Here is an 11,108-nt window from a genome sequence, read left to right as displayed (position 1 = left end):
GTTGTTGTTGGTGTTGTTGGTGCTGGTATTGTTGTTGTTGGTGTACTTGGTGCTGGTGTTGATGTTGTTGGTGTTGTTGGTGTACTTGGTGCTGGTGTTGGTGTTATTTGTCTGGTGTTTTCAAGTTGTTGTTGTCGTAGTGAGGGAGAGACAGACAGACTGAGAAACACATTCCACACATTCCCCCACCCTATGTGTGCGCGTGCGTGAGAGTGACAGTCCCAGTGCCCGCCTGCTGGTGGGGCTGTCCCCGGAGGCCCCTCTCTCTGTGTGAGTGAGTGACAGTCCCAGTGCCCGCCTGCTGGTGGGGCTGTCCCCGGAGGCCCCTCTCTCTCTCTGTGAGTGAGTGACAGTCCCAGTGCCCGCCTGCTGGTGGAGCTGTCCCCGGAGGCCCCTCTCTCTCTGTGAGTGAGTGACAGTCCCAGTGCCCGCCTGCTGGTGGAGCTGTCCCCGGAGGCCCCCCCTTCTCTCTCTGTGTGTGAGTGACAGTCCCAGTGCCGGCCTGCTGATGGGGCTGTCCCCGGAGGCCCCCCCTTCTCTCTCTGTGTGAGTGAGTGACAGTCCCAGTGCCCGCCTGCTGGTGGGGCTGTCCCCGGAGGCCCCTCTCTCTCTCTGTGAGTGAGTGACAGTCCCAGTGCCCGCCTGCTGGTGGAGCTGTCCCCGGAGGCCCCTCTCTCTGAGTGAGTGAGTGACAGTCCCAGTGCCCGCCTGCTGGTGGAGCTGTCCCCGGAGGCATACCCTTCTCTCTCTGTGTGAGTGAGTGACAGTCCCAGTGCCGGCCTGCTGGTGGGGCTGTCCCCGGAGGCCCCTCTCTCTGTGTGAGTGACAGTCCCAGTGCCGGCCGGCTGGTGGAGCTGTCCCCGGAGGCCCCTCTCTCTCTGTGTAAGTGAGTGACAGTCCCAGTGCCCGCCTGCTGGTGGGGCTGTCCCCGGAGGCCCCTGTCTATCTGTGTGAGTGAGTGACAGTCCCAGTGCCCGCCTGCTGGTGGGGCTGTCCCCGGAGGCCCCTCTCTCTCTGTGTAAGTGAGTGACAGTCCCAGTGCCCGCCTGCTGGTGGAGCTGTCCCCGGAGGTCCCTCTCTCTCTGTGTGAGTGAGTGAGTGACAGTCCCAGTGCCCGCCTGCTGGTGGAGCTGTCCCCGGAGGTCCCTCTCTCTCTCTCTGTGTGAGTGAGTGACAGTCCCAGTGCCCGCCTGCTGGTGGGGCTGTCCCCGGCCCCCCCCCCCCCCCCCCCCCCCCCCCCCCCCCCCCCCCCCCCACCCCCCCCCCCCCCCCCCCCCCCCCCCCCCCCCCCCCCCCCCCACCCCCCCCCCCCCCCCCCCCCCCCACCCCCCCCCCCCCACCCCCCCCCCCCCCCCCCCCCCCCCCCCCCCCCCCCCCCCCCCCCCCCCCACCCCCCCCCCCCCCCCCCCCCCCCCCCCCCCCCCCCCCCCCCCCCCCACCCCCCCCCCCCCCACCCCCCCCCCCCCCCTCCCCCCCCCCCCCCCCCCCACCCCCCCCCCCCCCCCCCCCCCCCCCCCCCCCCCCCCCCCCCCCCCCCCCCCCCCCCCCCCCCCACCCCCCCCCCCCCCCCCCCCCCCCCCCCCCCCCCCCCCCCCCCCCCCCCCCCCCCCCCCCCCCCCCCCCCCCCCCCCCCCCCCCCCCCCCCCCCCCCCCCCCCCCCCCCCCCCCCCCCCCCCCCCCCACCCCCCCCCCCCCCCCCCCCCCCCCCCCCCCCCCCCCCCCCCCCCCCCCCCCCCCCCCCCCCCCCCCCCCCCCCCCCCCCCCCCCCCCCCCCCCCCCCCCCCCCCCCCCCCCCCCCCCCCCCCCCCCCCCCCCCCCACCCCCCCCCCCCCCCCCCCCCCCCCCCCCCCCCCCCCCCCCCCCCCCGCCCCCCCCCCCCCCCCCCCCCCCCCCCCCCCCCCCCCCTCCCCCCCCCCCCCCCCCCCCCCTCTCTCTGTGTGAGTGAGTGACAGTCCCAGTGCCCGCCTGCTGGTGGGGCTGTCCCCGGAGGCCCCTCTCTCTGTGTGAGTGAGTGACAGTCCCAGTGCCCGCCTGCTGGTGGAGCTGTCCCCGGAGGTCCCTGTCTATCTGTGTGAGTGAGTGACAGTCCCAGTGCCCGCCTGCTGGTGGAGCTGTCTCCGGAGGCCCCTCTCTCTCTCTCTCTCTCTCTGTGAGTGAGTGACAGTCCCAGTGCCCGCCTGCTGGTGGAGCTGTCCCCGGAGGCCCCTCTCTCTCTGTGTGAGTGAGTGACAGTCCCAGTGCCCGCCTGCTGGTGGAGCTGTCCCCGGAGGTCCCTCTCTCTCTGTGTGAGTGAGTGAGTGACAGTCCCAGTGCCCGCCTGCTGGTGGAGCTGTCCCCGGAGGCCCCTCTCTCTCTGTGTGAGTGAGTGACAGTCCCAGTGCCCGCCTGCTGGTGGGGCTGTCCCCGGAGGTCCCTCTCTCTGTGTGTAAGTGAGTGACAGTCCCAGTGCCCGCCTGCTGGTGGAGCTGTCCCCGGAGGCCCCTCTCTCTCTCTGTGAGTGACAGTCCCAGTGCCCGCCTGCTGGTGGAGCTGTCCCCGGAGGCCCCTCTCTCTCTCTGTGTGAGTGAGTGACAGTCCCAGTGCCCGCCTGCTGGTGGAGCTGTCCCCGGAGGCCCCTCTCTCTCTCTCTGTGTGAGTGAGTGACAGTCCCAGTGCCCGCCTGCTGGTGGGGCTGTCCCCGGAGGCCCCTCTCTCTGTGTGAGTGAGTGACAGTCCCAGTGCCCGCCTGCTGGTGGAGCTGTCCCCGGAGGCCCCTCTCTCTGTGTGAGTGAGTGACAGTCCCAGTGCCCGCCTGCTGGTGGGGCTGTCCCCGGAAGTCCCTCTCTCTGTGTGTAAGTGAGTGACAGTCCCAGTGCCCGCCTGCTGGTGGGGCTGTCCCCGGAGACCCCCCTTCTCTCTCTGTGTGAGTGAGTGACAGTCCCAGTGCCCGCCTGCTGGTGGGGCTGTCCCCGGAGGCCCCTCTGTCTCTGTGTGAGTGAGTGACAGTCCCAGTGCCCGCCTGCTGGTGGGGCTGTCCCCGGAGGCCCCTCTCTCTCTCTGTGAGTGACAGTCCCAGTGCCCGCCTGCTGGTGGGGCTGTCCCCGGAGGCCCCTCTCTCTCTCTGTGTGTGTGAGTGACAGTCCCGGTGCCCGCCTGCTGGTGGAGCTGTCCCCGGAGGCCCCTCTCTCTGTGTGAGTGAGTGACAGTCCCAGTGCCCGCCTGCTGGTGGGGCTGTCCCCGGAGGCCCCTCTCTCTCTCTGTGAGTGACAGTCCCAGTGCCCGCCTGCTGGTGGGGCTGTCCCCGGAGGCCCCTCTCTCTCTCTGTGTGAGTGAGTGACAGTCCCAGTGCCCGCCTGCTGGTGGGGCTGTCCCCGGAGGCCCCTCTCTCTCTCTCTGTGTGAGTGAGTGACAGTCCCAGTGCCCGCCTGCTGGTGGGGCTGTCCCCGGAGGCCCCTCTCTCTCTCTGTGTGTGTGAGTGACAGTCCCGGTGCCCGCCTGCTGGTGGGGCTGTCCCCGGAGGTCCCTGTGTATCTGTGGAGGCGGGTCCTGGGGCCTGGGGACGGTACGGTCGGGTCGGGTCGGTCCTGGAGGGGCCGAGTGTCCGGGGACACACGGAGAGAGAGTGATATCGGGAAGATGGTGGGCTCGTTGTTCCGGTGTGTGTGTGTGGCCCAGGCTCAAGAGGATCCACCGGGGGACGGACAGCCCGGTAAGGGCCGGGACCGGGGACCGGGGACAGGGAGAGGGAGAGGGAGAGGGAGAGAGGGAGGGGGGGGGAGGAGGACCGGGGACCGGGGACCGGGGACCGGGGACCGGGGACCGGGGACCGGGGACCGGGAGAGGGAGGGGGGGAGGGAGGGCTCCGGCAGATACCCTCCCGGGGCGGGTGATATTTACCCCGGAACCACTCGCTCGGATCCCCCTCCCCCCCCCTCCCCCCCTCCCCCCCCTCCCCCCCTCCCCTCTCTCTTCTCCCTCCCCTCTCTCTTCCCCCTCCCCTCTCTCTTCCCCCCCCTCTCTCTCCTCCCCCCCTCTCTCTCCTCCCCCCTCTCTCTCCCCCCCTCTCTCTCTCTCCCCCCCTCTCTCTTCCCCCCCCCTCTCTCTCTCCCCCCCCTCCCTCTCTCTCTCCCCCCCCTCCCTCTCTCTCTCCCCCCCCTCCCTCTCTCTCTCCCCCCCCCCCCCCTCCCTCTCTCTTCCCCCCCCTCTCTCTCTCTCCCCCCCCTCTCTCTTCCCCCCCCTCTCTCTCTCCCCCCCCTCCCTCTCTCTCTCCCCCCCCTCCCTCTCTCTCTCCCCCCCCCTCCCTCCCTCTCTCTTCCCCCCCCTCTCTCTCTCCCCCCCCCTCTCTCTCTCCCCCCCCCCCCCTCTCTCTCTCCCCCCCCCTCCCTCTCTCTCTCCCCCTCCCTCTCTCTCCCCCCTCCCCTACCCCGTCTCAGCCTTTCCTCATAGGATCTTCCTACCATACCAGGCAACATCCTGGTAAACTTCCTCTGCACCCGTTCCAGTGCCTCCACATCCTTCCTATAGTATGGCGACCAAAACTGCACACAATATTCCAGATGCGGCCGCACCAGAGTCTTATACAACTGCAACATGACCTCAGGACTCCGGAACTCAATTCCTCCACCAATAAAAGCCAGTGCGCCATATGCCTTCTTCACTGCACTATTTACCTGGGAGGCAACTTTCAGAGGTCTGTGTACATGGACCTCCAGCATCTGTGGTCCTCACTGTGGAATCCACAGTGACTTGGCTGAATTACTTTGCCCACAGAGAGCAGAGGGTAGTGGAAGGGAAGTCTGTGTTCTGCAGGAATCTGTACTGGGACCACTGCTCTTTGTGATAAACATAAATGACTCAGGTGAAAACGTAGATGGGTGAGTTAGTAAGTTTGCAGGCGATACAAAGGTCAGTGGAGTTGTGGATAATGTAGAAGGTTGTCAAAGGATCGAGTAGGAAATATATCAGTTGCAGATAAGGATAGAGAAATGACAGATGCCGTTTAATCTGGGTCAGTGTGAGGTGTTGCACTTCGGGAGATCAAGTGTTAATGAAAAGTTAATGGCAGGACCCTGTACAGTGTTGATGTACAGAGGATTTTGGGGTTTAAGTCCATAGCTTCTGAAAGTGGCCACACAAAGGAGTTAGGGTTGTAAAGAAGGTGTATGGCATGCTCGCCTTTATTGGTCAGGGAATTGGTTACAAGAGTCAGCATGTCATATTGCAGTTTTATCAGGCTTTGGTTAGGCCGCACCGAGAGTAGTGTGTTCAGTTCTGGTCACCACATTCCAGCAAGGATTTGGGGGGCTTTGGAGAGGGTGCGGGAGGGGTTTCCCAGGATGCTGCCTGGATTAGAGAGTATGAGCTGTAAGGAGAGGCTAGAAAAACCCTGTCGTGATGGAAGCTGAGGGGAGACTCGATAGAAGTTTATAAAATTGAGATGCACAAAGGGTTGATGGTCAGAATCTCTTTCCCAGAGTTGGGATGTCTAAAACTAGGCTGCATGCATTTAAGGTGAGAGGGGGAAAGTTCAAAGAAGACCTGAGGGACAAGTTTTCTTTGACACTGAGGGTGTTAGGGGTGTGGAACACACTGCCAGGGGTGGTGATGGGGACAGACATGATGGGGACAGACATGATGGCAGGGTTTATGGGGCTTTTAGATAAGCCCATGAATGTGTTGTTCCTCTGCTCTACTGTTCAATACTGGATCCTGTCACTCAGCCAACTCTGTGTCCATGTTACACATGGGCACACGCACGCGTGTAGGTAGACCCCCCCCAGCGCGCGTGTAGGTAGACCCCCCCCAGCGCGCGTGTAGGTAGACCCCCCCCAGCGCGCGTGTAGGTAGACCCCCCCCAGCGCGCGTGTAGGTAGACCCCCCCCAGCGCGCGTGTAGGTAGACCCCCCCCAGCGCGCGTGTAGGTAGACCCCCCCCAGCGCGCGTGTAGGTAGACCCCCCCCAGCGCGCGTGTAGGTAGACCCCCCCAGCGCGCGTGTAGGTAGACCCCCCCCAGCGCGCGTGTAGGTAGACCCCCCCCAGCGCGCGTGTAGGTAGACCCCCCCCAGCGCGCGTGTAGGTAGACCCCCCCCAGCGCGCGTGTAGGTAGACCCCCCCCAGCGCGCGTGTAGGTAGACCCCCCCCAGCGCGCGTGTAGGTAGACCCCCCCCAGCGCGCGTGTAGGTAGACCCCCCCCAGCGCGCGTGTAGGTAGACCCCCCCCAGCGCGCGTGTAGGTAGACCCCCCCCAGCGCGCGTGTAGGTAGACCCCCCCCAGCGCGCGTGTAGGTAGACCCCCCCCAGCGCGCGTGTAGGTAGACCCCCCCCAGCGCGCGTGTAGGTAGACCCCCCCCCAGCGCGCGTGTAGGTAGACCCCCCCCAGCGCGCGTGTAGGTAGACCCCCCCCAGCGCGCGTGTAGGTAGACCCCCCCCAGCGCGCGTGTAGGTAGACCCCCCCCAGCGCGCGTGTAGGTAGACCCCCCCCAGCGCGCGTGTAGGTAGACCCCCCCCAGCGCGCGTGTAGGTAGACCCCCCCCAGCGCGCGTGTAGGTAGACCCCCCCCCAGCGCGCGTGTAGGTAGACCCCCCCCAGCGCGCGTGTAGGTAGACCCCCCCCAGCGCGCGTGTAGGTAGACCCCCCCCAGCGCGCGTGTAGGTAGACCCCCCCCAGCGCGCGTGTAGGTAGACCCCCCCCAGCGCGCGTGTAGGTAGACCCCCCCCAGCGCGCGTGTAGGTAGACCCCCCCCAGCGCGCGTGTAGGTAGACCCCCCCCAGCGCGCGTGTAGGTAGACCCCCCCCAGCGCGCGTGTAGGTAGACCCCCCCCAGCGCGCGTGTAGGTAGACCCCCCCCAGCGCGCGTGTAGGTAGACCCCCCCCCAGCGCGCGTGTAGGTAGACCCCCCCCAGCGCGCGTGTAGGTAGACCCCCCCCAGCGCGCGTGTAGGTAGACCCCCCCCAGCGCGCGTGTAGGTAGACCCCCCCCCAGCGCGCGTGTAGGTAGACCCCCCCAGCGCGCGTGTAGGTAGACCCCCCCCAGCGCGCGTGTAGGTAGACCCCCCCAGCGCGCGTGTAGGTAGACCCCCCCCAGCCCGCGTGTAGGTAGACCCCCCCCAACCCGCGTGTAGGCAGACCCCCCCCCAGCGCGCGCGTGCGCAGGCCCGTGCAGTGTTAATCCAGGCAGGTAGAGAGGGACCTTTCCGAGCTTTCCTGTGTCCAGTGAAGCATGTTGCTTAGACTGAGCAGCCTCCTGTTTGTTCTGAGACTGTTTTTGCGTTTGTTCACATGTTGTTGCATGAGCCTGGTCCCTGGGGAAGAGGGTAAATCTCCCTGGGGTTTCCCACTGCAGTGTTTCACTGATGTTTAGATTCCTGCTGCTCACATGTGTCTTGTCACACAGATAATGGATGCAGTATCCTTTAACCCTCAGGAACTGAGCCCACAACCAGGATCCCCAACCCCCTTTGGGGGGGTCAGTGAGTAATCCATCAGCTCCAGCCCTGCGCCCCACGCTCCCACAGTTTGGGGGTTGCTGGGGAGATTTTCCTGTCATGTGATGCTTCATTTCAGTGTGGAGCCACTGAGTGCACATTCGCTGGTGTCAAAATTTTCCCACCCAACCCCCCCCTTCCCACCCCCACTGAGGGGGCAGATTCCCACCCAATCCCCCCCTTCCCACCCCCACTGAGGGGGCAGATTCCCACCCACCCCTTCCCACCCCCACTGAGGGGGCAGATTCCCACCCAATCCCCCCTTCCCAACCCCACTGAGGGGGCAGATTCCCACCCAATCCCCCCTTCCCAACCCCACTGAGGGGGCAGATTCCCACCCACCCCTTCCCACCCCCACTGAGGGGGCAGATTCCCACCCAACCCCCCCCTTCCCACCCCCACTGAGGGGGCAGATTCCCATCCAACCCCCCCCTTCCCACCCCCACTGAGGGGACAGATTCCCACCCATCCCCCATTCCTACCCCCGACCACAGGATCTCCTGAGGTGGTGAGAGGCTGAGTTCCCTGGGTTTTTGGCGAATTGGTAGTTGGGTTGGGATGTGTAACGAAGGGTGATGAGGGAGCGGGGGTGGGGGGGCTGAATCGCTGATTCCCAGTTTGGATCATGTGTAACCTTGGTTGGACGTGATTCCAAGGTAGGTTAGCCTGAGCTGGGGGAGTCCAGAGTGTGAGATCCCCCAGAATGGGAAGGGGGGCCAGGGAATATTAGATACAGGATTGATTGGAGAATTTAGCCTCTTCCCATCAGAGAAGGGAAACCTGTGAGGATGATGGGCCACAGAGACAGGAAGAAAACTTTCCACTTGGAAACGTTCTCGGTGATTGGCAAAAGATGCAGACCTTACCGATGGTGAGATTGGTCAGGGCTCAGAGTGTACTGTCTGAGAGTGTGGGGGGAGGGGGAGGGTCACTCGAGGGGTTAGGGTCTGGAGTGTACTGTCTGAGAGTGTGGGGGGAGGGGGAGGGTCACTCGAGGGGTTAGGGTCTGGAGTGTACTGTCTGAGAGTGTTGGGGTTGCTGGTGGAGGTGTAATTGAGGGTTTACCACGGGAGGTAGATGGTTATGTGGAAAGGAAGATTGTCCATGGTTATTGACAGTGGAATGACACTAATTGAGATGCTCACTCCGAGATTGAGCAGTAATGTGATGGGCTGAAAGGCCTCCTGTCCTGGAGCTGTTGTGTGCTATTGTAAATACCTTCGGGGGGGGGGGGGTGAATATTCAGAGCAGCTGGAGTGTCCAAATGGGGAAAGACGAGGTAATTAGGAAGCGAAGGAGCAGGTTGGACTTTACTCCGAGTGCCAGGAATACAGAAACCTTCCACCAATTCCGTTGGCCTTGGGTGGGTCCACACCCGAAGTAAAGTTTTAGTCTCTGTATTTCTGGGGATGGGAACGCCATCAGTGGAAGTGGGAATAGGCTGTTCGGCCCCTCTAGCCTGCCCTGAGCATTCACAATGGCCGTGTATAAGTCAGCAGCACTGTTTCACCTGAGGGTCTGCAAATCCCCCCCGTGGAAATCAGTTCCTGCCCCCCTCCATCTCTGTTCCTAACTAGAACATTTCAATTGAATTGCCCCTCGATCTTCAGGGCTGATGGGTAATGACCCCATGTTGTGGAATTCTGTGTTCCCAGCTCCCACAGCTGCTCTCGATGTTTCGAAGCTCCCCCCCTCAAAGCCCGACTGTGTGTTTTCTCTCTCGCTCGCTCTCTCTGCTGTTGAGAAAGGACAGTGTTCTGTTGATCTCTGGCCCTGAAGCAGATGCTGTCACCATTGCCCACTTGGATACCCAGTTGCCCTGGTTTTGTCCGTTTCCCGAGCCCACTGGTGCCCCTGTAACTCCGACCCCCAACTGCTGTTCATCTTTGTTATTCCGATGTTCGAGCCCTGTGCCCTCGGGATACTGTCCTTTCTGAAGCATTGGCAGCCGTACTGTGGAGGCTGGAGAGCAGATGTGTCAGGAAACAGAAACCCCAAGCCACCACCTCCACTTTCCCCCAATCTCTGACCCGACCCCCAGATACTCCCCACCTGCCTGATGTTGAAGCTCTGTGACCCACCCCCTACCCCGACCTCCCAGGTCTCCTACTCTCTCAGCACCTCTGCCAAAGGAAGCTCAGATAGTCCGACAGCACAGAGGCAGGCCCTTCGGCCCACACTGGCCTGTGCTAACCACAATGTCCATCCACGGTCACCCCATTTCCCGACACTTGGCCCATATCCTTCTAATCCTTCCCTATTCACGTGTCTGTCCAGATGCCTTTTAAATGCTGTTAATGTCCCTTCCGCTGGCAGCTCATTCCATCTGTGTACCACCCTCTGTGTAAAACAAGTTGTCCATCAGGTTCCCTTTTATTCTTTCCCCTCGCACCTTAACCTGACACCCTTCAGTCCTCTATTTCCCCAACCCTGAGTGCATTCACCCTATCCCTGCCTCTCGTGATGTTATACATCTCTATAAGGTCCCCCCCTCAGTCTCCTACTCTCTAATGAGAATAGTCCTAGCTTGTCTAACCTCTGCTAATAACGCAGTCCCTTTAGTCCAGGCAACATCCTTGTAAATTCCTTCTGCACTCTTTCCACTCTAATAACATCCTTCCTATAGCACGCTGACCAAAACTGAACACAATCCTCCCGAGTGTGGCCTCACCAACCTCCTGTACAACTGCAACATAACTTCCCAACTTCAATACTCAGTGCCCTGTCTGATAAAGGCCAGTCTGCCACAAGCCTGCCTTCCCTGCCCTGTCGACCTGGGACTCTGTGGGTGTTGGCTGTTTTTGTAAGTCTGGCTGGAACCTTCCTCAGAGATGACTGTTTTCTTTTCCCACCTTTCCCTCCTTAGGCTGGCTTTTACTACCAACCCAGGGCCCTTGAGAAACACTCAGACAGCATCCTTGGATGGGTAAGTCTAACATGAGTCTCACTCGTTTCTCTGTGAGGTGACATTGCGATCGAAGGGTCACGGTGAGGTGGGGTGGGGGGATGGTAGCAGAGCAGGAATGGGGCCTGAGATGGGATTAGGCCAAAGGCAGAGGTGAATGGAGTTAGGCTGCAGACCCCATTGAGTGCAGAGCAGGCTGACGGGCCAAATGGCTGCCTCCTCTCTTGTGTGCCCTCGATCCCCCCCCCACAGTGGAGCCATTCTTATCCACTCGGGCAGTCCCCTGTGCTTCGGTTTGGATTGTGTCGGCTGCTCAGGCTGATATTTTTGTTCGGCCAACGTTGATTTGTGGGCAGTGCCGAGAGAGTCATCCTGGGGGTTGGGGGAGGTTAGAGTCACTCAGGGGTGAAAAGGATCCATGGGCTGGCTCTTGGAAAAGATTGAGTTTGGTGGGTGGTGGGGGGTGTGGAATCCTGTGATTGTGCTTCCTTTGGGGAGCTTGTCCCACCGTGCAGTTGTCCATGGTGGGAGAGGGAGAGGTCAGTGGTGTTCCGCCTGGGAAACCAGTCATCTTTGTCATAGAGTCACAGAGGTTGACAATATGGAAACAGACCCTTCAGCCCAACTTGTCTGTGCCCGCCAGTTTTCCCAATTTAAACTCGTTCCATTTGCCTGTGTCTAGTCTGTATCCCTCCGTCCCTATCCCATCCATGTACCTGTCCAAATGTTTCTGAAATGACCGA

At 62.7% G+C, this 11,108-nt stretch overlaps 1 protein-coding gene across 1 annotated transcript in view; it reads left to right on the top strand.

Moving 5' to 3' along the window:
• Positions 1 to 3,545: 3,545 nt before the first annotated feature.
• abhd16a (abhydrolase domain containing 16A, phospholipase) overlaps positions 3,546 to 11,108 on the top strand; it is a gene marked incomplete at its 3' end in the record, with an annotated part of 59,819 nt that continues 52,256 nt past the window's right edge. The window contains 3 exon segments of the mRNA XM_072567666.1: positions 3,546 to 3,642; positions 3,644 to 3,688; positions 10,327 to 10,386. Of these exon segments, the coding sequence (XP_072423767.1) occupies positions 3,616 to 3,642; positions 3,644 to 3,688; positions 10,327 to 10,386 (132 nt within the window).

The sequence above is a fragment of the Chiloscyllium punctatum genome, unplaced genomic scaffold (genome assembly GCF_047496795.1).
Source record: "Chiloscyllium punctatum isolate Juve2018m unplaced genomic scaffold, sChiPun1.3 scaffold_828, whole genome shotgun sequence".
NCBI lineage: Eukaryota > Metazoa > Chordata > Chondrichthyes > Orectolobiformes > Hemiscylliidae > Chiloscyllium > Chiloscyllium punctatum.
The sequence above is the reverse complement of the archived record's forward strand: the minus strand, read 5'-3'. Positions and strand labels throughout refer to the sequence as shown.